The 25,721-nt window shown below is 37.7% G+C and overlaps 4 protein-coding genes across 6 annotated transcripts; 2 read left to right on the top strand and 2 right to left on the bottom strand.

Moving 5' to 3' along the window:
• Positions 1-203: 203 nt before the first annotated feature.
• ppan (Brix domain-containing protein peter pan) lies at positions 204-1,896 on the top strand. Its single transcript, XM_069054106.1, has 6 exons — positions 204-509; positions 558-881; positions 930-1,114; positions 1,162-1,416; positions 1,464-1,672; positions 1,724-1,896. Exons 1-6 carry the CDS (start codon positions 324-326, stop codon positions 1,876-1,878), a joined length of 1,314 nt encoding a protein of 437 aa, XP_068910207.1. The 5' UTR covers positions 204-323; the 3' UTR covers positions 1,879-1,896.
• Positions 1,815-3,988, bottom strand: LOC138135383 (tRNA (guanine(10)-N2)-methyltransferase homolog). The gene is made up of 7 exons (XM_069054105.1): positions 3,847-3,988; positions 3,726-3,788; positions 3,429-3,677; positions 3,244-3,378; positions 2,472-2,874; positions 2,223-2,421; positions 1,815-2,170 (listed from the first exon to the last, which is right to left on the bottom strand). The coding sequence occupies exons 1-7, from the start codon at positions 3,907-3,909 to the stop codon at positions 1,891-1,893; spliced, it is 1,392 nt and encodes a 463-aa protein (XP_068910206.1). The 5' UTR covers positions 3,910-3,988; the 3' UTR covers positions 1,815-1,890.
• LOC138135390 (uncharacterized) lies at positions 3,931-5,718 on the top strand. 2 transcript variants are annotated; one of them, XM_069054114.1, is made up of 5 exons: positions 3,931-4,072; positions 4,605-4,705; positions 4,750-5,039; positions 5,095-5,264; positions 5,491-5,718. In XM_069054114.1, the coding sequence occupies exons 3-5, from the start codon at positions 4,838-4,840 to the stop codon at positions 5,677-5,679; spliced, it is 561 nt and encodes a 186-aa protein (XP_068910215.1). In that variant the 5' UTR covers positions 3,931-4,072; positions 4,605-4,705; positions 4,750-4,837; the 3' UTR covers positions 5,680-5,718. The 2 variants fall into 2 exon arrangements, with proteins under 2 accessions (XP_068910215.1, XP_068910214.1); XM_069054113.1 differs by having other exon boundaries at positions 4,605-5,039.
• LOC138135388 (Krueppel-like factor 13) lies at positions 5,719-21,158 on the bottom strand. Of its 2 annotated transcripts, XM_069054109.1 has the most exons (3): positions 20,357-21,132; positions 8,436-8,586; positions 5,719-7,297 (listed from the first exon to the last, which is right to left on the bottom strand). In XM_069054109.1, exons 1-3 carry the CDS (start codon positions 20,826-20,828, stop codon positions 7,162-7,164), a joined length of 759 nt encoding a protein of 252 aa, XP_068910210.1. In that variant the 5' UTR covers positions 20,829-21,132; the 3' UTR covers positions 5,719-7,161. The 2 variants fall into 2 exon arrangements, with proteins under 2 accessions (XP_068910210.1, XP_068910211.1); XM_069054110.1 differs by lacking the exon at positions 8,436-8,586 and having other exon boundaries at positions 20,357-21,158.
• Positions 21,159-25,721: the final 4,563 nt, after the last annotated feature.

Below are 25,721 nucleotides of genomic sequence, written 5' to 3'. Positions count from 1 at the left end.
ATCTCCAGTAATGTCTGAATAATCTTCTCTCTTATAATGTCTACCGTAAACATCGAAGGCGGAGAACAAAGAGTTAACAGTGCTCTTCTGCTCTTACGTAAAGTAGTTGATTGGTATTTGATTTAAAAATTAACAAATATTTGTTCATGTTGGTACTACATACTTGGAATAGTGTCAGCACTGTCATGACTGTTGTGCCATCTAGCGTTATTCAGCGGTACTTAACAGAACATGAAAACGTGCTAACCTAACGTGATAACATAACCTAAAAATACTTATAATATTTGTGTCGTTGTGTGGTTTTTAACTGTTGTGAGTGAAAAATGGGGAAAAGAAAGCGGCGGGGTCGTTGTGTTAAAAACAACACGAATGTCAACATCGAACCGGAAGAAACGGTGGAAGCCCCACACTCGTTCGTCATTCACAAGGGGCTACCAGGTGGCAATTTGCTCGAATTGACGAAAGATTTTCGAAAAGTGATGGAACCCTTCACGGCAATCTCGCTGAAGGTGAGTTTGATCGTAATTTGTGGTTTTTATTATTGTTCCAATTTGCAGGAACGTAAAAAAAACACAATTAAAGATTTTGTATCTGTGGCTGGACCATTACATGTCTCGCACTTGTCCATTTTTTCGCGAACCGAAGTGGGGATGTATCTTAAAATTTGCAAATTGCCCAGGGGGCCCACCATGACGTTTAAAATTCATAATTTTTCTTTAGCGAGAGATGTTGTGTCATCTCTCAAAAAACAGAATGTGGTTGAAGCAGCTTTTAAACATTCTCCTTTGATTGTTTTGAACAGTTTCACTGCAGAAGGGTTGCACATGAAGCTGATGGCGTCAATGTTCCAAAACATGTTTCCAACAATAAATTTGACTAATGTAAGATTTTTTCAAATTATTTATTTTCTTTTGATAATTTGCGTTTAGGTCGATTTAAATACTGTGAGAAGATGTGTTTTGATGAATTACAACCCCTCAACAAACATGATTGACTTTAGGCATTATACAATAAAAATAATTCCTGTAGGTATTTCTAAGGGGGTTAAAAAAGTTGTTCAAGGGAAAGTGCCTAATCTCAATCGTTGCAATGACATTTCAGAGTTTTTGACAAAGTAAGTGATGATTGTCAATTGATTTAGTGTCTTAAAGTCGTTTTTAGATCTGGAATGTTGTCAGAAAGTGAGTTTGAAGATGATCCAAGTAATCAGGTGACTCTACCACAAAAAATTATCTCAAGAGGTAACGTCGAAAGTGGAAAGTCTGCAATTAAATTGCACGAATTGGGTCCAAGATTGACGCTCCAGCTGATTAAAATTGAAGATGGTTTGCTTGATGGTGAAGTTTTGTACCACAATTTAATTGAGAAAACTGACGAGGAGAAGTTGGAGATTCAAAAAAAGAGAGAGAACAAAAAGTGAGATATTTTTTTTGTTTGTTCACCGCGTGAGGTTTTGTTTTCAGGAAATTAAAGGAAAAGCGTAAGAAGATACAAGAAAAAAATAAGGAAGTCAAGGAAAATCTCAAACAAAAGTTGAAAGAGAAGTCTCTTGAAGGTATGAAAAAGGTGAATCCACAAGAAAAGTCGTCAAGCGAGGCGAACGAGGTCAAAGAGCCAGAAGATAATGATGCGGATTACTACAGGGAAGAAGTTGGGGAAGAACCGGATGAAGGTTTATTTGAAAAAACAGTTTTTGAATGTTTTAATGTGGTTTAATTTGTAGATTTATTTTCGTCGTCAACAGCGAATGCGAAAAGGCCTCCAAAATTTGTACAGTTCAGAAGGAAAAGGAAATGGGACGATACAAACAAGAGTCCAGTAAAAAGATTTAAAAGAGATGGAGTAAAAAATAAAAATTCTAATCGTAAACGTAAATAAAAAAGAATGGGATTATAAGTTGTTTATGTTTTTCCCCGACTTGATCCAGTTCTCGTGACGCAACTTCGCCTCTCTCGTCCTCCTCTCCTTCCTCGTTTCTTCGCGAACCACAAAATACTTTTTCCGAAAGTCTGTTATTTCACTCTCATCTTGCGCCTCCTCCAAAGTGGGGTGTCGAATTTTTTCGAACGTTAGAAGCCTCCGCGACGTGACTTTCGACAAGACTTGTTCGCTGTTTGCTACCAATTGCAAACACGAATGCGACGGTAATCCTTCGTCGCTGTAGTCTTCCCTACAAAAAACGCCATGTGATTTTTTTTCCGGTGTGAAACAATTCAACACACCTGAAGACAGGAAACCAACAAACTAGCCTTCCCCCTAGCTTCAAGTGTTTCGCAGAAAACTGCAACAAGTCTTTGTAAATGTTGGCGATACTGTATTCGACTTTTGCCGGGATGTGCGTCGGCAGATGTTTCTCGCTGACGGTGAAGTTTTCTTTATTCGTCCCAACTTTTTCCGTCGCTTCTCTGATACCGTACGGCGCTAAAATCGCGATAATTAGGCAATAAAAGTGCAACAGAAAAGCTACCAACGATCGGTTATTATTGAGTCAAATTCAACACGATCCCTCCAGAACGAACAAGAAAAATCGTTGATGAGCACGTCTAAGTATCTGTGCTGCAAGTTGTACTGCTCCATGTTGGCTTTGATGCTCTCGTCGGTGGCTCTCTCCTTTTGTCGGATTCTCGACGGTCTGGTCCTGGCGTGGAGCATCAAGTAGTCGATGTCGCCGCCGACGACGTATCCACCGAATTGCGCCGCCGCCACGAGGAGCGAACCCGATCCTACGAAAGGGTCCAGGACGATGTCTCCGCTTTTGACTTTCGCCTGGTTGGCCATCAGCAAGGACAGCTGCGGATCCATGCTAGTGTTGCCAATAAATTTTCGCGTTTTGAGAGACAACTTTTGAATCAGTTGTCTAAGGCCGCTGGCTACCTACAACAGTCAATTGCAATTCCCCTTTCCAATCTACATTGAACAATAAAGTCTGCCTCTAAAAATCATCTTTCACGCAGATTTGGGACATGAGAAACGAAAGTGGCGTCGTAGATTGAGTCATACAGAACCAACTGTCAAAATTAAATAGTTATTTTACACTTTCGTGTAAAGTGGAAGAGACTTTGATATTTTTTACCAATTCTTAGTTGTGCTAATTTTAAAATTGCTTGAGAAAAAAGCAAATTGTTGGGGCGCTGTTGATACGTCAAAATTCAACCTAACCCCACTTATATAAAATAAAATATATGAATTTGATACATGAGAAGTGGAGGCAGATTTTATGTGCCAATTAATGTAGTAACTGACCCATCTCCCAAAAAAGACATCATATGGTAACTTTGGTGGGTCATTGGCCCTTACACCATAATACTCGATGTACTGCAAGCACACATCAGGATCTTTTAGTCTGACTGGCCCCTTGACTGGTAAATAACTGAAACTCTACATTCAACACAATGATCACCTTTCTTGTATCAGATTCATGCTACTACTTCAACTTTGTCAATTTTTTCCTTTTGGGTGAAGTGGCGGCAAAAAGTCTCCACTTCTATTTTAAAGGACAGGTCTGGCCTAAAAAAGGGATCCATCAAGTGTTTTGGATAATTTTTCAATTGATTGTGTAAGCTTTGTGTGTCCTTGGAATGAGCCCACAGTTCAATACATGACCTGACCAGTACAGATCTGCTGACTAACTTTTTCAGATTACTTTCTGAATCGCATTCTACTATCCAGTAAGGTGCCTAAAAAACTATCTCAGTTACGTAATTACCAATCGAGTACAAATTTACGGTGTTGTCTTGTTCGACGTATCTCATCTCGAAATTGAACATTGCGAGCAAGGAGTCCATCTCCTACAAAAATACGAAATAATTTTCGCACAACTGTTTTAAAGTTAACAAAAGGACTTACAGCGAAGCGAAATTCAATGTGTTCATGGGCGAACCACAGAATGTATTTTTTCCACTTGCTCATTATTGTTTGATGAAAACACGACGAGTAAAGTGTTCAAACATGAAACCACGAACGTGGTGTTGAGAAACATAACCTAAACGGGCACAGGCATTTTAAGTCTTAATGTGGCTTGTCGGTACAAAACTACAAAGAATTAGTCGAAAAACGACGTTATTATTGTATTGTAAGTTATAAAAGTTGTATTTATTGCAATTAATGAAATAAAGTTGAGGTTATGTGCACAGACAAATAATGGGTCAGACCGATCAAAAAATTACGACCGTTTTAGAAACTTTCTGTTGCACATGTATGAAATTAAGTAATTAACGATTATATACATTATACCATTAAAAAACATTACACAAGCAAGTATTCGCAAGAACAATTTTTGATAATTTACATTTTTTGTTAAAATGAAAAGCAACCAAATAATCTCTGAACAGTTCCAATTTAATTCTTTGTTACGGTTATTAATATTAAGTTATTTTTGGTTCCTATCGGCCTTTTGTATATTTTTTGTCAAGTTGGAGCATTTTTACTGATATCATTAGTGTCTCGACTTCAGAATTTAATTATGCTTTAAAAAAACGATTGACCTCCACATGAAGGCTCGATGGATCAAACCTGATCAAACTAAACGTAATAAATAATGAAACAAGATATAAATTTGTGTTATATAATTATTTATCTAAAGGCCATACTCCTGAATTCCACAGCTCGCCAAGTCTTCCTTACACATTCCTATAATTGTGCATCCACTCTAAAGAAAAAACAAAAAGCTTAATGGAAGTTTTAAGAATGTGTCAACAATATGACAGTAAGTACCTACGCAAGAGTGCGGGCAAATTCGAATTTGACAAGATTTTTGAATTTGGGAATTGACAAAACTTTTCTTGGCAACAAAGTTTACGTCAGTTGTGGTCGGTGAAATTGATGAAGAAGGTTTAAAATGGAGGAGTATGGATGCAACGAGGATGTCACCGAAGACGACGACAGCGTCGTGTCGGAAAGATTCTGGAAAGAGAACCACAGGGGAGACAGCAGAAAATGGCTCCTGAGGGATGGGTACAGGAAAAAATCTGGTCGTGTGATGTCGACGATGAAGGCCACGTACCCCTATCCCGCCGCACAAGAGGAGGTACAAAGAATCGGTTTGTACAAATAACTCAGCCTGAAGAAATGAATTGAAAGATGAAAAAATTCTAGGAGAAAGAAGGGCGATCCTTCTTCGGAAGCTGTACAAAGAAGCAGTCGAAGAAATAGTGCATGAGCGTAGCGAACCGCCTCCTGTTGAAAAATACTGCACCGAATACGACGGAAATTACAACCAGATCGAAACAACCAGGTGTGACACCGAAGAAGACTTTAAGAAAGAGGTAGAAATTAAAACTATGACGTGTGGCAATCTACTCCACTTTTGCATTTACAACACTAAAATCTGCGATCTCTTTTTGCGTGTTCGCATCGGGCCGACTTTCAAATTCATGGAATAGATAATGTCGGCTCTGCATCCGTAATATAAATTGTTAAGCGATGTCCCTTGACGAAATCACACATCACAGTGTTATTTGTCGTTGTCACTGTTTGTGATGCTTGTTCCAGATGTATGACAAGTATCCGCTGTACACTTCTCCCGCGATGTCCTACTGGAACTTCAAGATCGAGAAGGATCAAAGAGGTTCGACGTTTTTCCCAGGTCTGACAACATCTGCAGACCTGAAGAACCCATTTAAGCGACATTCGGGATTCACCAAACCCATATCGGAGGTTCTAGACGAGTGTAATTTGTAACAAAAATCTGAAGAAAATAAAATGTGGAAAGTAGAGAGATTCGGTTTTCATAATTTTTATTACCATATGTATGTTCATTGTTCACATATCTGTAGGTTTGTTTATCTCATTTAATAACACAAACACCGACAAATATAACTTTGCATTTTTATGTACAATATATACAGATTACCCTACAGAATACACTAAACATCCGTATTATACAAAATTGTGATTGAACGTTAGGTACACATGACAAGCGTGTTTTAATATAAAAATACTCTATTTTCTCCAGTGCATGTCTAAATTGGTCAAGAGAGTGCAATCTATAACGTAACCACTTAGTGTGAATACAAAGTTTCTGGGGGCAAAACAATCGTTACAAGCTGCAAAAACGTAATCACAGCGTCATTTCAATAGACAAAACGAACCGAGTGACAGTGAAACAGAGCCGTAAGTCTGCATTAGATGGTTCGAATTTCATTGGGAAATATTAATGAATAATTTTACGCATTTTGCTCGTCTGGATCGGCTGTCATTTGCAATGTTCAGGGGGCGAAAGCACGGTGGAAATAAAAGGCAACAGTAAATAACGTGACCACAAATATTGTCCATTTTAATTTACATCTCTATGCTATACAAAAGGTGGACTACTTTTTTACTTGATTACAAAATATGCGTTTTTCACTATGTACACTTTTAAGTAAACCTCCTAGAAAATTCTTTTATCATAACAATTATCATTGAATTTTTAGCGTCAACTTTTTTAGAATTCTAATTTCATCACTATCTTCTTTTAGAATTAATTGCTAACGAGGATAAGTTCTAACGTTTGGAAGAACAGACTTGATATCAACGTAATTAAACTAGTAGTGGTGAAGCTAAGCCTTAAGAATGTTCTCACGATTGTCGATAGAGTTGCGCGTACAAGCACTAACTAATAGTTAAAGAAACGTTGTAAAACAGGTACCAAAGCTAAATAAATCCCAGGACGATAATAAATGCGAATTAAACTGCTGCAATTCCTACAAAAATGTAGTCTTTTATTGTTTTTGTTAATATAATTTATTTAATAGTTTTAGGTACTTTATTTCCTTGTAATAAAAAATAAACCTTACTCTATGATTATATACAGTAATATTCTCCGCAGGGAATAATAATTCTAACACGCAGGTTCAACGCATCTCCCATTACAGTTCTTACAATAATCCCTCGTCATGGCGGAACACGTTGAAACACGATAATTAACAACTATGAATGGTAATTTCAGAGGTATTGAGCATATAAACTATCCCATCGCCTTCATACAAAACAGCAAATGGTACAATTTCCAGTTATAAATAAATGTATGTACATAAATAAGTGAACACGTACGACTCGTACAGAAACCAGATTCGACTCTAATTCAACTAAAACTGTTTATGCACATTGGAGAAAGAAGAAAATTGGAAAAGCAACGATACATATGCACTTTAGGAAATCAAATGTCTTTTCTCTTGCTTTTTAAGGGCTGGGCATCGAGTCGGACAGCACGTCAGAGGGGGTCCCGTCGCTGGAGTTGATCGAGAAGGCCCTGTTGGGGGCCCTTCGCTGCCGCAACACGGAAGGATCGAAGTTCGGGTGCCGTCTCGCGTGTTTACTGAAACAAATTAATTATTAATACAACAAATCATATTGTTACACTCAATCAGCTGTCGACAATGTGGAAATTTGGCAACGTCGCCTTAACATAATACTAGACGTGTCGAAATCTTTTCTTTTCTTTTTTCTCGTTGGATTCACTCGTGTTGTTTTTCTACTTCAATTTTTTATTCAAATCTTTCATTACGTCGTAACGGTTCTTTGTTTGGATCCGTTTCTTTAATCCTTTTTACAATTTGACGTCATCAACAGCTGTCACTCTAGACCGTGCAACATTGCCACATTTATTTCACGTAAACGTCAACTTTGGTCGAATCATTTATGAATTGATATTTTCGAACTTAAATATTTAAACACCCAATCTGGGTCTTGTTATTACGTAATAAATACAAATAAGAATAGAGCTCGTCACTATCAGTCCACTAGAGAAAAAATTAAAATTAGCAGGATCACATTTTAGTATTTTATGATTTATATGGTTGGTAGTGGCAGCAACAATCAACAATTTTTTTTTATATTAGAAAGTTACTGCAATTACATTTTCACGCTCTAATTTGGTACAGTTGCGTTTTATATTTAAAAAGTAGGTACTTGTGATTTCGTCGTCCCAAATAATCTCATTTGCTGTTTTTCATATGTGACACACTGACAGCGTTTAACCTCAATTATATTTTCCCCCAAACACAACTTCGGAAAGTTGGGGCTAGTAATGACAATGTTCATACAATAAAACAGGGAAAAATATTGCTCAACGCTCGAACAGCTTATTTCTTGTTCAACACGTGACGCAGGTGATCAACGGCAAAAATGTTTCCGGAACAAACTAGATGGAAAACTGTTGGTTACCAGTGAGGAAGACTTTTCCAAATAAAAACATCGTAAAAGACGAGCCGACAAGAGAGCTGAACATTTCCCAAGATTATTTTTACGAGGATGACACTTGCGTTATTGAATTTCTTATCATAATGTCAGCCATTAGCGGTAAATGAGACCTCATTATAATAGAATTGAAAAACACCCCTCGACCGCCATTTCGCCGCTCGAGATAATGTGACGGCAGCAGCCGACATGTTCTCCGCACATGCCACCATTTTTTTAAGTGGTAGACAACAAAAGCGGAAGAACTAGTTAGTTACCTGAGATGATCACTCCTCATGAATTTCTTGTTGCACACTGGACACGCAAAGTTCTTTTCTCCTGTGTGGGTACGAGTGTGCCTGGCCAATTCGTCAGAACGGGCGAATCTCTTGCCGCAGTTGCTCCAACTGCAGGGAAATGGTCGCTCTCCTGCAACAAACAAGATGAGAAAATCGCTTCGAGTCCGGCGGTGATCGCGACATTTCTCCCGAGAACCCAACTCGCACACCAACAATTTGTAGTTCGGAACTATAAATAATTATTTACAAGGACGTGTACATAATAGAAGCTTAAAGAGCAGTATTTAACGGCTGACCGTGCCATATAAATCATTAGATAAGCGGGCGGGTTCCTTACTTGCTCTGAAGTTTGTCTTGTTAATTAAATTGCTACCGTACTTAATTAGTGCGAAGCCTCTTGATTTCAGAACATTCATATTTTACGGCCAACACGAAGATACCTAACGTGATTATATCAACATTAATTAACTAATATCTAATCAGGCGAAGATTTTAACTCTATTAATAACGATTTAAGAACGCCCCCTGCTTTACATAAAATGTAAAAATAAAAACCCCAAGATGCTTTTCGCACCTTGTTCTGGTTTCTGCTCCAAAACGGCGATCAAATCTGCTTAAATATGTACATAGATAAGTACCTAAAATCAAAATTAAACGCTGCAGTTAAGGAGGGAATAAAAATGAGAAGAGACTGAATTTGCTGGGGTTGATTTATCGCGAGGGGCGTCGAAGCATTTAATATCCATTATGTCTTGTCCTGGGTGCTCGCCATAAATCGCGATTAAAACTTAAATTGGGAAACTTTTACTGTAAAGCGCCGCTAACATGTGTTTGTTTTTCAGATATACCGGCGGTCCCAAAAAACATTTTATTTAACGTGAGCCTTCAACAACTTCCAACTGTGACCCACCACCAATCTGACTGTTTTTGCAACAACGAAGAACGCATCTGAAGTGACGTTCAGATGCGGTTCAAATTGATGACAACACGTTTGTTGGGATGCATCTTGCGGATGCAGCTGTGCACGTTGGTATGAATTTTATTTGGGTGGTTTTTGATGGATGGGGACGGAATGCACGCAAACCCGGAGCAAATTAAATAAAAGTGACGATCGAATCAGAATCAGACGTAACGAAATGACCATCAATAAGGGTACGGATTGGGGGTGGCGGATGAAGCTGTCAGAAGCTGCATTGCGCGCGGCTCGGGGCGGTTTAAATCAATAATGTTGGTTGTTCAGGTTGCGCGCCTGAATTAACCCGTCACCCTCAAGGCTCCACGTGGCAAGCCATGCACTAGGTATTTTCTTATTAGTGATTTTTTTATTACGGCCAGAAGTGCGGAAAAGGGAAGGAAAGAATCATTTTGATTGTCTTGGAGCAAGATGAAGACACAAGAGGACCCAAGTAGATTTCTTTGTAACATCCAAGACAATCTTGTGCAGTTGTAGAAGCAAAAAAGTTTCGAGATTCTTTTTTTAACTGAAAATTCCCCAACTCCCCAACAAATCATGATTGGTTTTGGACAAACCTTTCCCAACTCTATCGCTCACGACATGGTGAGAGTGTTGGTGTTGCAGCACCTCTGCGATCAGAAACCTCATTACAACACCCCAAAAACAATTAGACTCCGTTTGAAGCACCCAAATGTATGCCCCGAAAGGCAAGCTTTGCGTCCCTTTACTCGACTGTGTCTCCCCGAGTGGGCGGAATATTTTAAAGATGATGAATATTTTAACCAGAAAGTGTAAAGGACTTAACACCTTTAGGGAAACAAATCGAGCGTGTGATGAAATGCAAATATTGATGCACACTTACGATCAAATACCTTTCAGACCAACTTTATTCAACAAACAAGCTGATCAAATTCCTTGCGACTCATACACCGGACTTTGCTCTCCTCATCTCCATTAAAAAAATTGCACAATGTGACGCGGCGCAATTCGATTAAACGTGCAAAACGAAATATTTTCGAAAATATCTAGACTCGCGTCAAGAGATGCTATTCCTACGTGTCTAGTCACTAAAAATATCGGTGTATTTATATTTGCAGAAAGCTTTCCCTCGCGATTTCGTCAACGAGAAGGGGAGTTTCATTTCGAAATGAACGAATGCGAATTGTTAAAACGTTTTACGACGGCGACGTTGGGTCAGCACGTTGCAGGTGTTGGCCGAATGCAGGTGGGTTGCGACGTCTTATCAATCGGGAACAAGTTAGAATGAGCGATTAGGGGAAGAAGTTTATTGTAGCAATTATTTGTTATCGGAATGTGTTCCGCTCTAGTCGTGTTTATATTGGATTAATCACGCCATCCGCAGTGCGCAAGTCGTTAGGAAGGGTATCAGCAGAACTGTTGCATCAGGCCCCATCACACCTGCAATGGTTTATAAATCCGCCGAAGAAACAATCCGGATTCTTTTCGATGTAAGCATCGATGTAAAAGCGAAAAAATACTGGAGGGATTCGAATCTTGTGACAGATCGAAAAGGATCAAAGTAACAATGCGTTGATTGTTTGAAGAGTACGGAATATTGCGAAGAAAAAAATTGTCACAAAAACCGAACAATCGCTCAAGAAATGTGAATTTCGTCGTGACAAATTCAATATATGATCAAACATCGGTGTAAAAGTTTTACGGTGTTTTTTACTCGGTGTTCAGTGACTGGAGTTGAATAACATCTAACCTCATCTGTTGTAACATTTTGTATTAAAATTTCACGGCGTCCTCTTATTCCATCCAGAATCAATAAATCTGAAACCTCCGTCAGTGGCCGCCAGGCCACACGTATCTCCTGCAGGCTAAGCACATGATGGATCACGGGATTAAGTTTATGTTTTGTCCGAATTGTGATTTTATGTGCATTTATTACCGCCGACGTGTTTAATGTTTCATTTAAGGTCCTGCACTTGAAACATTCACTTCCTGTCAGTCTCCGTATAAAACATTTATGAACTGGAAGCCTACAAACTCGATTTTATGGAATTAAGATCTCTATGCCCCCCCGAGCGTTCAAACAGAATGGAGTGCCAAAGTGATATTGTTATTTGTCTTATTCGAGATAAAAATTTCTTGCATGACTTTTGTTCGACTCTTTTCGGAGACGAACCGCGGCGGAACCAACAGTCTAGAATTTCGTCGCGACGTAAATCGTCTGTATATGGAAATTTGTGCGCAATTAGTGGTCTCCTTTGTCACTCCGGAATTGCAAAGCTCCGTTTGGCGTGCATTTCAACGCGATCCCTTCCAGAAATAGAATTTGAAAATTTGCATAAACAGATAACGACACACCACTTATAAAGTCACATAAAAATGTATCTTTCCACAAAGAAAGATGTAAATAAATTTATTCAAAACAGATAATGGTGCAAATTTTTTGGTGCGTATGCAACCAACAAAACACCATCTTTTTAACAGAATTACATGTATTTGTTTGTTTTTCATCTTGAAGCTTTCCACTCTCGTGGGCTGTTTTGAAAGTCAACAGCACATTCGATACTGTTACTTTCTTCGCACTGATTGTTGCTCTTGTAACAAGATTCACAGAGAAACCGAGGACTGTTGAGACTGCTGCTGCTGTCCAACAACTCGAGATCTCCTAACCCCAAGCTGAGGACCACTTCCGATCCTGGAGTGGCTGTAATTGTGCCGCTCACTCCTCAAATACCAATTCTTGCTTCACAAAAGACAAGCAGTGACAAGAAGTGGCGTTGCGACAGGTCAAAATGTTGCAGTAGTTTTTAGTGGGACGCGACTCAAATAAACACGGGTGCACTTCAAAATAGATCAGATTCGGGCAATTGCATTATTTTAAACGGATTTCTGCACCACTCACCGTCGGCAGACGCGTTTAATCTGTTAATCTGCTTCGCAGGCGGATATGACAAAGTTATAATTACTTATCGCTGCAACCGTGTCACAGTTAACCGAAGACTAAGTGACAAAGTGTGTTACCCTCGGTGTTGCCCGCATCACACAACATTTGCCTATCGTAATTACCCATCCGGGGACACCTCTCTGATAATTTTTTACTTGCGACACATACATAGATAACGTTTTTTCTCGTGCACCTGCAATAATATTGATTTTCTAACTGATCGCGGCGAACACGAAACTGCATCGGTTTGTTGGGAACAATTTATTTGCACTTCAAGTGGGGAGGAGAGAAAAATGTTGCAAAGCTGACTACTATGTTATAAGCAATTTCGTTCCGATAACAAGTTTAATAAAGTGTGGTTTTATGACCATCTTCTACTAGCTGGCGCTATCAAATTTCCGCACAAGGAACAAAGCCTGTTTGCCGCCATAACTTTCCTTTGATTCGCACAATGGCCTCCCGAGGAACACGTGCAATTACAGATCTTCCAAAAATCGATCGCACAAAGTTCTTCTGTTCTTGGATCGGTCTGTCAAGAGGTACAAATTCGGGTGGGCATAAATACGACAATTTTTATAGAGTAAGAACCGGTCGTAAATTCACGACGAGTTTATAACTTGCAGTACTTGAGAGACCATCATTGGAAAAGTTATATTCGTTGCTGGGTGCCCTCCTGAAACTTATAAATCAGAATAGTTTGAAGCGCTTCGAGTAAATTCCTGTTCTCAAAGTGAAACTTTAAGGAGGCTTATTTTGAAAGGGCGATATCGAAGATTATGTCTACCTATGGGTCGAACCGATCACCTGCGATTCCGCAGATAAATCTTTCCGACTGGAAAACACGATCCAGACAACTGAATTTATAAACCATTGACGATTATTAACAACACCAAACGATTTCCGTTATGCCGAAACGGTTCATTTTCGAATTTGACCACAATATTTGACGTCATCAACAACTGTCACTCTAGGTCATGCGACATTGCCACATCTATTTCAGGTAAATGTCGACTCTGCTAAAATCATTATGATTTGAAATTTACTAAACAATTAAAAATCCATTCTTGACTTATGTTATAATAAGTAATAATAAAAACTAGTAAGGTTGAGCTCATTACTATCCGTCCACTAGATAAAAAATTAAAATTAAAACTTTTTAGCGCTTTCTGCTTTATATGGTTGGCAGCCTTGATCAATGGCAATGACAACCAACAAATTTTTTCTATGTTTCATTGTTTTCAATTATGGGCCAAACAGATCACCTGAGATTCTGAGATAAATCTTTCCCATTGGAAAACACAATCCAGACAACTAAATTTATAAATCACTGAGGATAAATAACAAGATAAACTTTCATTATATCGAAATGATTCGTTTTTTGAATCCATTTGTTTAAATCTTTTTACGATTTGACCACAGGATTTGACGTCATCAACAATTGTCTTTTTAGGCCATGCAACATTGCCACATCTGCTTCAAGTAAATGTCAACTTTGCTAAAATCATTTATGGGTTAAAATTTACTGACATATTTAAAAATCCAATCATGACGTATGTTATCACGTAATAAATAAAATTAAGCAGAGTTCATTATCATCGGTGCAAAAAATTAAAATTAGCATAGTCACCTTTTAGTACCGCCTGCTTAATACGGTTGGCAGCCTTGATCGGTGGCAGTGACAATCAACAAATTTTAGTTTGTTTGAAAGATTTTGCATTTACATTAAATCTATCTCTGGGTCGAACCGATCACCTGAGATTCTGAGATAAACCTTTCCAACTGTAAAAGACAATCTAGAAAGCTGAATCCGTAAATCATTGAGGACAATTAAGAAAATAAAAAGACCGTCCGAGTGACTTTATTTTGCGAGTTCGAATAAGAAAACATGATTATCCTTTTGTGTGCACTTGGCAAAGATCGAGTCTTTCTGGTCCTCCGATTCAATTCTGAATTATTCCGAATCAAGGAATAACAACTCTCGTAAACCAGTTCAGACTAAAGGGACACGTCGGGAGCCTCCAGGACTGGGACGTTCAACGATCTCGTGATTGCAGAGATGTTTGTCTGATGGAATCGGTACCGGTCTTGACAACCTCCAAATCATATTATCTTATCTTGGAAATTTAATTTGGGCCAATAAAACATTCATAAGTGAGGGGATCTGCGTTCATAATACGTGCAGGAATCCTTGTAATAACCGGTGCAATATCTCCTGTTGCCGACAGGGTGGAACATTCAGAATGCCCTATAAACATAAATCAAGCTAATACGTTTTAATCGTTTGCATCAATAACCGGAGGCAAAAAATTGTGGGAATCTCTGGTGATTTTTCATTAAACATTGTGGTACATCTTGGACGGTGGAATTAAACGTTCATCACGGCATGATTTGAATCGTCCAGTGTGGGGAATGTTTGCCGCCGAAATAATGGGGCGGTAAGAATGAGACCGCATTTATACTGATTGTGTACGTCAGTTGGAACACGCCGCCGCCCTCGAATCAATATTTGGTGGCGTCTCGCTGTATTGATATCAGATCTGGCGGAGGTTGTATATTATATCGGATTTACGTGTTCAGATACATGTAAGGATGTGGTTTAGTGTCACTCTGATTTACGGACTTCAACGTGCCGATATAATATTGGTTCGTTCTGATTTCGTTACTAGTTCCGAATTTATTTTACGAGATTGTCATTTTCCATTTCCTCGCGTTCACGCGCGCATAAATATTTTGTTTGCGCTTTGACCTATTCGAAACAGGTCGACGTTGGATTTTTGTTGACGACGTTCGAACTCTTCCACGATTTTTTTAACTCTTTGCCTCACGCAATTTGGCTCGTTAGTAAGTTGACGATGTTGAAAAAATATCAAATTTCCTGCCTGCGGATCGATCAGGAAATACTAAGACTACGCCACCCCCACAGCCAATACCTAATCAGTCTAGTATTTCACTAAAATTGAACAAGGTATAATGTGTCTGGTTTTTCTTGGCTCTTATACAAGAACTGACGAAGAAGTCTTCGGAATATCGGAAATAAAAATGCAGACTTTCATTCATATCTAACTGATTAACTGCATTCGTAGATCCAACTTCGTAATTCGTCATTTTGATAAGGTCAAATTTTAGGGTCATTAGATATCGCAAAAAAAATTCAATGCTTCCAAATCACTGTTCGCAACCTCTCTCGCTCAAAGTTTTTCCAAATAGATGGGCTAAGAGGTGTTGACCTTGTTTTAAAGAGTATTTATCCGGGCAAACACTGTAAAAATTTCAAGGAGAAATATTCAATAAAAGAGAAGTTATTTGTTATTATATTTTGGGTACTCGGCCAACTTATAAATGACTGTCGAAAACCTGTCTGGACTTAAATTGTTCCAGCAAGTTGCGAGTTTATAGTGACCTTATATTGAAGAGCATTTATCCGAATATATATCGCGAAATGTTTAAAGAAAAATATTCTACAACAAGGAAGTTATCTACAAATATATCTTCGGAGACCAGATCAATAGTATTAAAAATTAGTCGTCGAAAAAATATCTGAATCAAAGCTTTTTTGGCGAGATGGATTAAGGTGTTGACCTTGTTTTAAAGAGCATTTATCTAAATCTTTTCTGTGCAATATTCAACAACAAGGGAGTTATCAACAAATATATCTAAGGAGACCAAAATCAGTAGCCTTAAAAAATAGTCGTCAGAAAACTATCCGAATCAAATCTTTTTTGGCGAATTAGGTTAAGGTGTTGGTCTTGTTTTAAAGAGCATTTATCTAAATCTTTTCTGTGAGAATTTCAAGGAAAAATATTCAATAACAAGGAAGTTATCTACAAATATGTATTGAGTCTTCAAATGAAATCCTGGGCTGGGAAGGCGTTGGAAACCGTCAATTGTTGTGCTTTTTTAGAGCGTAGATTAACTGGAGCATGTTGACAGCTAACCTAAAATTTAAAGCCAAAAAAATCTTTCTTTTTTTTCTTCCTTTGCAATGTTTTGCATTAAAAATAGAATAAATTAACGATTCCTATTCTCGAAGCAAATATCTAAGGGCACACTTTGCTGAAAACAAACATGTTCAATCATGTCCCGATTAAACATAAATAAATGTCATCGTGTCAAACCGCGGGAAATTCAAACTTTACACTGTTCTAAACGGTTTACTTTTTCCAACGCCTACTCAGCACAGGATTTCAAGGAGACTAACTCAGTAGCCTTACAAAATAGTCGTCGGAAAATTACACTGACCGGCACAAAAAACGACTCACTTGGAATTTTATTAATATAATTAAGTAATTCATTGTCTTAGAATTTTTTTTTGATATCATGTTGTATTCATTCAAGTGTTATTTAAGTTATTCTTTGTCAAAGAATATCCGACAAACAAAACATTAAACACAGCAAATAAAATTTTAATGAAAAAAAAAGTAATTTTCCAGATTTTTTTTTATCTTATTGCCAAAATTTGAACAGCATTTTGAATTAGTATCTCGTATTGTCACATTAAATCTTTTAACATGTAAATCAATCGACAAAAACAACGTGGAAAAACGCAATTTTCTAATTATTTATTTAAACAAAACAATTCGGTTGCCATGGTGACCATAACACTCCCGATCATTGAAAATATGTATCCCAATTTAACTATAATAAAGAAAAATAAGCACAAATATAATTTCAAGATCATTTATTAAAGAAATCATAATGAGTCGTTTTTTGTGCCGGTGTGTGTATTTGAATCAACGCTTTTTTGGCGAGTTGGATTAAGGTGTTGGCCTTGTTTTAAAGAGCATTTATCTAAATATCTCAAAAAATAATCGCCGGCAAACTACGAGTATCTGGATCAAAGTTTTTCTAGCGAATTGGATTGAGGTATTATCCTTGTTCTGGAGGGCATTTATTTAAATTTCAACTGAAAACTTCAAGGAAAAATATTCAATAACAAAGAAACAATCTACAAATATATCTTGGAACCCAACCACTTGTCTTGCGAACGGTGTCGTCTGGTTCTAAGTTTTTTCGACGAGTTTTTCAAAGATGTTGGTTGTGTTTTAAAGAGGATTTATCAGGCTATGTGCTATAAAAATTGTAAAGAGAGTTGAGTAAAAGAGGAGTCTACAATTATATTTTGGGCACTTAACCACGTAATTTATAAATGGCTGTCGGTAACCTGTCTGAATGCAAGTTGTTCCAGAAAGCTGTAGGTTGATATTAATCTTATTTTGAAGAGCATTTACCCGCGTACATACTGTGAAGGTTTCAAAGAAAAATATTCACTATCAAGAGAGTTATCTAAATATATTTCAGATCATTACCTTTAAAAAATAGTCCGCGCCAATCTATCTGGATCAAAGCTTTTCCAGAAAGTTGCACAAAGGTATTACGTTTGTTTTAAAGAGCATTTCTCTGGGTATATACTGTGAAAATTTCAAAGAAAAATATTCAATAACAAGGGAGCAATCTGGAAATATATCTTGCAAACCTAAACAAAAGTCTTATGAATAATCACCAACAACCTATCTGGATCTAAACTTTTCAAGGAAGTTGCGCAAAGCTATTAGTCTTGTTTTAAAGCTCATTTATTCCATCATACACTACGAAAACTCCAAGGAAAAATATTCACTGACACGAGAGTTATCCGAAAATATATTCCCGGGATCTAATTACTCGTCTTATAAATGGCCTCTGGCAACGTGTCTGGATCTAAGCTTTTCTAGCCAGTTGCACTTGCTGAGCTTTAAAGCTTAGCCATAGACTGTAAAAATTACGAAGAAATATATTTAATAACAAGCCAATTACGTCGAAATGTATCTCAAGTGAGCGAACCACTCGTCTTCCAAAATCTTTGTTAGCACCCTCTCCGAGGTGCGAAGAGCTCTGTTTATAGAGCATTTCCCTCGATAGGTAGTGGGAAAATTTCAAAGAGAAATATTTACACACCAGAGAATTACCTGAAGAGAGATTCGACGTCTTATCTGTCAGAAGCAAAAGCCTATAAATAAAAAACTGAATTCAACGTTTCCATTCAAGTCAAATAACACACAAGTTTTGAAAATAATTGTGATGTCCGTGCAGATCCCACCGCGTTTTGGGAAACAATTCCATCAGTATTATGTTTGGGGGAAACTTTGGCGAAACGAGGAACCAAGTGTTTACTTGCATTACCCTCAACACACGAAGATAAACAATAACTCGTTATAATATTTTAACAAGTTTACTTCAACATGTGCAGATTATCAAACATGCCAAAGGAACAAGAAAACATTTGGAAATTTTTCTTTTCTATGATCCTGCGTCAGCAACGTGACTCACAATTTTTTCTTCGATCATTTACATAAATATTTAGAATTGGATAGAAAAAAATGTCACCTAAATATCTACAGAATGAAGAAAAGGCAATTCTTTGTGAATAAAAATGCTACGAACCTTGTTAAAATAGGAACTTGAAATGTTTTTCTAGTTTCTGTCGTTGGAATGAAAACACTAGAATCACAGCTTCGTCGTATAATGAACCATCTAATTTGCTACTTTGCCACCTAAAATAGCACATTGAACCCGTTCACGTCGAAATTAGTCATGCAAAGTTTAATTTCAGGCTGGTAGTTACAGCTCTTGCCAGATACACCTTTGGAAGTAGATGCATGCATTCCCTTCTTGACGTCGTAGAATTAGACAAGACTAACGACCCCATTCATTCCTCTGAATACCTAATAGTGTTCGATAATTATCCCGAAAACGTTCCCCTAATTAACAGCAATCAAACACGTACAAATCCACAAAGAAAAATCAAAAACTGTTTACGAGTGCTCCGGTAAAAGCTCGCTCGGCCTATGGAAAATCGTTAAGCGTCGCAAGCTTTATGCGGCATAAAATTTAATATCCCATATTAAACCACCTCATGGTAAAAGTTTCACCTTTTAGTAGGTTTCACACCACTTACTCCGTCAGCCTATAATTAAACGAGGACCACCTTGATCCCTGGAACACGCCACAAGGGTTGAATTTTTTTGACAAAAGATGAACGACTGGATGGTCCAAAGGAGCGATCGATAGGTTCGACCCAGGTAATAAATTCGAGCTTTCAAAGCCGAAGCAAGCCGGGACGTACCTGAACTGCAACAACACTCACAAAGAGTTTTGCTGAAAAGGTGTGCAGCTTTTATGAGGACGATGTATGGAGTGTAAGACGAATTGGCAACGTGTTGTACAAGGTCGCACCGAGCTTTAGCAATAATTCATCGAATCCGGGGAAATCGTAAATCACTCGGACTGATTGAATTAGAATCAAGTGGAAGTGTCTTCGGATTTGGAAGTCCATTTATGAGTGTGCACATTAGCTTGAACCGTTTGATTCGGAGATTTTGGAGCTTAAGGATAGCCTCGCAGGATTAGAGAGAGCTTTGGGGAGAGTTGGGAATCAATCCTGTACGAGCAGATCTGGTGGCAAAACTTGGTTGGGACATTTTTGAAACGCACAACTGCGTCAGACATTTTTTTGATGAAACTCCACAGACAAGCGATATTTTATTTTAATCAATTCCGCGATTACAAATTTAAACAGTTCAAGGTAATTGGCGCAGAACGCCACACGTGCTCCACATATTTTAAACAACTTGAACATGTTGACAAAAGAAAGAATTATTAAAGCAGCGTGACCTCTTGCGTCGTCGAATAAATTGAATTAAACGGAGACGTAATTATGTCGAGTGATGATACACGCGGAATCCGAGTTTTCAATTAGATTTGAAAAGTGTTGAAGAAGAGATAATTAGGAAGAAGTGTCGGTCAAGTTCACTTTGAGCACGTGCAAACAACTTTGCATCGGAGGTGAGTCAAAGGTGCAAAACAATGGCAATGAACTTTTTTCAAAGCCAGAGACAGCTGGACACGCCTACATCTGGCTGAGCAAGCAGCGACTTGCGTTCAAGGTCACCATACAAAGACTTAAGTCTTATCGACGAAAGCGGATGTCGGGCGAGCAGGTGAAGAAACGAGACACGTATGAAATCCGATGCAGATTTTGTTTTGACTGACCTGTGTGAGTCCTGAGGTGCGCTTTGAGGTGCGAGCTTTTGCCGTAGATCTTGTGGCAGCCCTCGTAGAGACACTTGTGCGTCTTCCTGGCCTGGGGGCCAAATCTGGCGGCGGTCTGCGCCCTCGGGGTCTTCCTCTGGGGGGCGGTCGCGTCCTTGCGGTTCTTCACTTGGTCACTCACATCACCAACACACCCGTCCGCACCGTCCTCGTCTATCGCCAGGTTGCCCTCGGTGTCGGACGGCACTTCCGGCACCGGCTCCTGCTTGATTCGGGTGAGGTCGGTGAGGATGCGCGCCACCATGTACGAGGAGGACTCCTGCGGGGCCTCCTTGGGGTAGTTGACCGACTCGACGATCACCGCCGGCGACGAGGTGAACGAGAGGTCCAAAGGACGGTTCAGGTGGTCTTTGCTGTGGGACATCTCGACCAGACACTGAGCGGCGAAGTTGACCTCATCCATGGTCGGCATAGATTAATATTTTGCTGCACGCTGCACTTTTCGGACGAACTGGCGATGGTTAGGTGATACAGCTGGAAGATGTGTGCATCTCTGTGGGAGGCGTGGACGTCAGCTGCGACCGGTGGGAGAGAAGCACACACTTGCTGGCCGACGAATTCTGACTGCGGAGCGCTTCGCCGACCGTCATGTTGCGAGCAGCCGTTTTGCTCCCCACCAAGGGATCCCTACCACGATGCGCCCAGCTTTTGCTTCCACGGTCGACACAAAAATTTTGGCGCGAGTGTTCCTGCCAGGTCCATCTGCAATCTGCGCTACTTACTTCTTCCGCTTCACACTTCACCAGTAGTCCAGTCCATCCAGGACAATCCTTGCATTCATTCTAGGGCTACAAAAAAAAAAAAAAAAACGCCACTGGTACAGATCGGTTCGTTAGATCCTATTGTACGTTTGTACCGAAGCGAATACTAAGGCAATTGTTTTGACAATTTGTAAAAATTGAAATTTTCGTTAATAGATGTTAATGAGCCTCAGTAAATGGAGTAAAATTGTATAGAATCATTTTTGTATTTTATTTCCTATAAAAAAAAAGTCACGGATAGTTGTATTGTATTGTAAGCCATTACAGTTTAGGCGTGAGGAGAGACGTTCAAAAGAGTACCGTGAGATGCTCCGATTTTGCGTGACTTACAGATTATATGAGATTCGTGCCGCGTGAGTAACGATTGTTTGAAATAATCTGAAGGTTGTCTAAGAATTCTGAAAAGATTCACGTAGTGTGTAGATACCATAAAAAAATCTTTAATGTCAATCAGAAGTAATTTCCGATCGTTTTCGGTTTTAGTACAATGTAAAGCTTATTTGGCTTTTTAAATTCATTTTTCATGCGGAAAAACGTGTGAAATAAAAAATGACGAACAAAGGGAACAATGTGTTTTTTAAATTTTCATTCTGTTTGGTTTTTAGAAGGAAATTAAGAAATCAGAAAAAATACAACGCTCGTGAGATATATTTTTTTTATTTCAAAAATCAAGAAGTGATAAGAGCGAAAAATTCATTTAAAAATTAATACATATATGTTTTTCGATCTACCTATGTATTGTAAATTATAGAATTTTTAGAGGAATTATAAATCAATTCTCGAAATTTCCATTATAAATACATTTTTTGGTAGAAAAAACAAATAACTTCTGAATGCGTTAAAGTATGTAATTATAAAGAAATATTATAAGTATACTATAAACATTTACTGTAAAATTCTTTATAAAAATCTTTGATAAATAAACATCTTCTTTTAAAATTTTTTCTTAATTAATAACCTTTCAATATTAATATTAATCAATATTTATTAATTAACTTTTTTAAATTCGGTAAATATCTATTACTGGAACTAACTACATATACCTATAGCTAGCTATACAAGGTGAAATCGATATATGTACTATCGGTGGACATTAAAAACTGAACTGAACTTTAACCTGATGTTTCTGACAATATGTCATAATTTTTATAACCTTATTGTAAAAAGCCAAATTTATCCGATGTAAATTTGTGATTTTTGACTTTATACATGTGTCATGTTTGTCCCAGTTTTTTATGTCCACTGATAGTACATCAGAATATTAAAATCCCAGGATCTTCAGACCATTTGTCAAAATCACGTGCATTCAGTTTTGCGCTATACATCCGCATGAGGGCAGAAATACCATGCATAAAAGTTGAGTACGCCACTGATATCACATTAGGAAGAATAGTAAGATTAAAAAGTTGTCGAGTGCAACGCAAAAATGGTGCAAATAGTTTTTGGTTTTCATTCATAGTATTTTTACACGTTTTTGGGCTATTTCATTCATAGTAAGGTTTTGTGACTCTGTTTTTAAAGCGTTTTCGCCGCTATTCATGTTTCGATTTATTACAATTTCCAAAAGCGTCTCGTTCGGGATGGAATTAAGTTAAATTGGACGAATTTAAAAATATTTAACCACATTTTGCATTATTCACTTACTGAAGATACTATGGCGTACATATTTTGATATTTTTCAATTTCACCCTGTATACTGTCCCAGAACTGCCTCCCCATAGAAAACAGGCATGTGCCGACTATTATAGAGAAAGTAGGCTCGATCCTGGTTCCTAGGGGAGTTTTTGAGAGATATATGTATTTGATTTGGCAGCCTGGTTGCCACAGACTTTGTGAAGTCTGTGCAAGCAAATCTAAATATTTAACATAATACCTATGTAATAGTTATTTTTTGTTCGACACTGTCAGAATTTCAGAATTTTCTCCTATATGAACGGATTTTGATAAACGAAACGTCAAATTAATTTTAAAGATTTTAAGCGATTTGGAGCCTTTAAGGGGGTCGTCGAACAAAAAAACGTTGTATTCAACTCGTTCTTGTGTAAATCGGACTTTTTTTGGCACTGGTGGGCCTTTAAAACGCTCGTTTCACTCGCGATTTAATCTGGCCCACTCATATCAAAAAAAACCTAATTAACACACGAACTCGTTAAATAAATAACTATTAATAAACTAGTTTGTTAATAAAACTATTCAAAGCACGAACGAGTGTAGCGAGTGAGTGCCTTTAATACAGGATTATCATAAATTATTGTAGTCGAAGGAGGTCATGCCCATGTTACAAAATTTTTGCCGTTTTCATCCGAACTGTCAATTTTTGTCGCTGTCACTGTCATTTTTTAGGTGAAAGCGTGGTGATGAGAATTTTATTTATTTTGTTTAAATTATCGATTGAATCCAAAAATATTGAGTTGTTTTGCAACCAATTCTAAAAATATTGAGTTGTTTTGCATCCAATTTAACTCCTGTGTGTGAACGGTATTTTTTATATGGAGCGGCAACCATAAATTTTACATTCAGTTTTTACGCCTACTTGGACTACAATCATTTAGAATAAGCCTGTATAACCTGTTCACGTTGGGTTGAACAGCTATGGTGCAAATGACTGACCTGTTACTATGACAACTCATATGAAAGTTAACGCAAAATGTGAGCGATTTGCACCACTGATGTTCAATCCAACGTGAACAGATATTAGTTGAGATTATTATTAATCGCCCATTAAAAACGAGTTGATTACAAAATTTTTTCGTTGACCGCAAACTTTTTTTTTGTAATAAAATTTCAAATGAAAGCCAAATAAAACCAATTTTATCTTTTTCGATGAAGATGACACCTTATAAAATACCTTCATCCTTTTTTTTTGTCCTAAGGGTAGGCCATTTTTAAATTTTTCAATACTTTCTATTCACTTTTCCACAAAGAGTGTCAGAAGACGTCAATTCCATTCACATTCAATTTCACGTAAAAATCACGGTTGCTAAGAAAACCTAAAGTCCATTCAAAAATCAAAAAACCACCACCTGTTGCTTTAGGTTGGTAAAATTTAAAAAACCCTAGGTAGATATTTTTTCATACTATGTTGGTAACTATAAATTATGACATTTATTTGATTCAAAATATAATTCAATTGATTTGAATTTCGTTCATATTGTTTTTTTAGCAGCACGTTTCATTTATTTATTGATTCTTATTATTTTTACTTAAACATGCCCAGAAAAACAAGACACTTAATAAACATTTAACCTCAAAATTACAAGTCTCATCAAATTTTACCCTAGACAGCGTTGCCGATAGCAATTATCGAGGAAAATGCGACATTGGTGATTTTTGATTTTTGAATGGACTTTAGTTATCTTTGAAAAATATGACATGCGAATTACATATAACCAAAAAGGTCGCCTTTTGAAAAAATGAATTCGTGATTGTGCAGTTATGGATCTATAAAATATAGAAAACCCTGCTGCACTACCTGCTGCAGTGTTGGTAAGTGCAAACAATGCATGTTCGAGGTTGTTTATAGGTAAAGTCCATTCACGTTGGATTTTCCTCTCAAGGTCAAATAATTTAATTTTGTGGCTCTGTAATTATGTTTTGTAAATAGTGACATGCAGCTAACCAACATAATGCGATTTAGCAATGCTCAATCCAACCTGTACGGTGTTTACCTGCATGTCACTATTTACAAAACATAATTACAGAGCCAAAAAATTTAATTATTTGACCTTGAGAGGAAAATCCAACGGGAATGGACTTTACATCAAAATATCATCAAAACGTCAAAATCGCAAAAATCGTTGATTAATGAAAAATAGTTTATTAATGAGGTCCATTAATACACTAGATTTTAGACAAAATAATTCATTAATATTGAAATTAATAAGCGGTCAACTAAAAATTTGGTAATTGTTCACTTTAACTACTTCTGGAATTTTCGCGTTTTTTCTGGCTAGACAGCCTCAGGGCGTCCTCCTAGATCGTGTCTCACCATTCAAACCTTGTGCAAATGCCTTTTTTTCTCTTTTGTTGTGTTTCAAGGTCGCGTCAAGGTCGCGCCAAGTCTTAGTAACGGGTGACTATTAAAATTTTCACTTAAGGTTGGCTGTGGATCATTCTTTGTTTTTCCTGGCACCTTAGACACTGACAAGTTTGACATTATAATTAACATTATGGGTTATGTTTCAATTGTACTGACTGACATTTGTCGTTCGTTCTTGCGTGTGTCTAAAGTAACAGAAAAAATAAAAACTCGTTCAAAGCCAACTCCAAGTGAAAATTTTAATAGTCACCCGTTATAACTAAAGGGTAAGGAAAATTTTCATTTGCACAAGGTTTGACTGGTGGGAAACGATGTAGGGGGACGTCCTGAGGCTGTCTAGCCAGAAAAAACGCGAAAATTCCAGAAGTAGTTAAAGTGAACAATTACCAAAAATTTTATTTTCACTCTAGAAACATTTTGTTAATGAGCAATTTTATTTAACCGCAGATAATGACAATTTTGACAATAACAGTGCAGCTAATTAACAATCGACAAACGCCTCTAG

The sequence above is a fragment of the Tenebrio molitor genome, chromosome 7 (assembly GCF_963966145.1).
Source record: "Tenebrio molitor chromosome 7, icTenMoli1.1, whole genome shotgun sequence".
Taxonomy (NCBI): Eukaryota; Metazoa; Arthropoda; class Insecta; order Coleoptera; family Tenebrionidae; genus Tenebrio; species Tenebrio molitor.
The sequence above is the reverse complement of the archived record's forward strand: the minus strand, read 5'-3'. Positions and strand labels throughout refer to the sequence as shown.

Excerpts from the sequence above, each read along its gene's own strand:
- ppan (XM_069054106.1), top strand. The coding sequence starts at position 324 with ATGGGGAAAAGAAAGCGGCGGGGTCGTTGTGTTAAAAACAACACGAAT. Across the intron at positions 882-929 it reads CAACAATAAATTTGACTAAT|GTCGATTTAAATACTGTGAG; the intron begins GTAAGATTTTTT and ends ATTTGCGTTTAG. Across the intron at positions 1,417-1,463 it reads AAAAAGAGAGAGAACAAAAA|GAAATTAAAGGAAAAGCGTA; the intron begins GTGAGATATTTT and ends TTTTGTTTTCAG.
- LOC138135383 (XM_069054105.1), bottom strand. The coding sequence starts at position 3,909 with ATGAGCAAGTGGAAAAAATACATTCTGTGGTTCGCCCATGAACACATT. Across the intron at positions 3,678-3,725 it reads ACGTCGAACAAGACAACACC|GCACCTTACTGGATAGTAGA; the intron begins GTAAATTTGTAC and ends ATAGTTTTTTAG. Across the intron at positions 2,422-2,471 it reads TGACTCAATAATAACCGATC|CGCCGTACGGTATCAGAGAA; the intron begins GTTGGTAGCTTT and ends TCGCGATTTTAG.
- LOC138135390 (XM_069054114.1), top strand. The coding sequence starts at position 4,838 with ATGGAGGAGTATGGATGCAACGAGGATGTCACCGAAGACGACGACAGC. Across the intron at positions 5,040-5,094 it reads AGAGGAGGTACAAAGAATCG|GAGAAAGAAGGGCGATCCTT; the intron begins GTTTGTACAAAT and ends AAAAAATTCTAG. Across the intron at positions 5,265-5,490 it reads AAGAAGACTTTAAGAAAGAG|ATGTATGACAAGTATCCGCT; the intron begins GTAGAAATTAAA and ends TGCTTGTTCCAG.
- LOC138135388 (XM_069054109.1), bottom strand. The coding sequence starts at position 20,828 with ATGCCGACCATGGATGAGGTCAACTTCGCCGCTCAGTGTCTGGTCGAG. Across the intron at positions 8,587-20,356 it reads GCACCTCAGGACTCACACAG|GAGAGCGACCATTTCCCTGC; the intron begins GTCAGTCAAAAC and ends TGTTTGTTGCAG. Across the intron at positions 7,298-8,435 it reads ATGAGGAGTGATCATCTCAG|TAAACACGCGAGACGGCACC; the intron begins GTAACTAACTAG and ends AATTTGTTTCAG.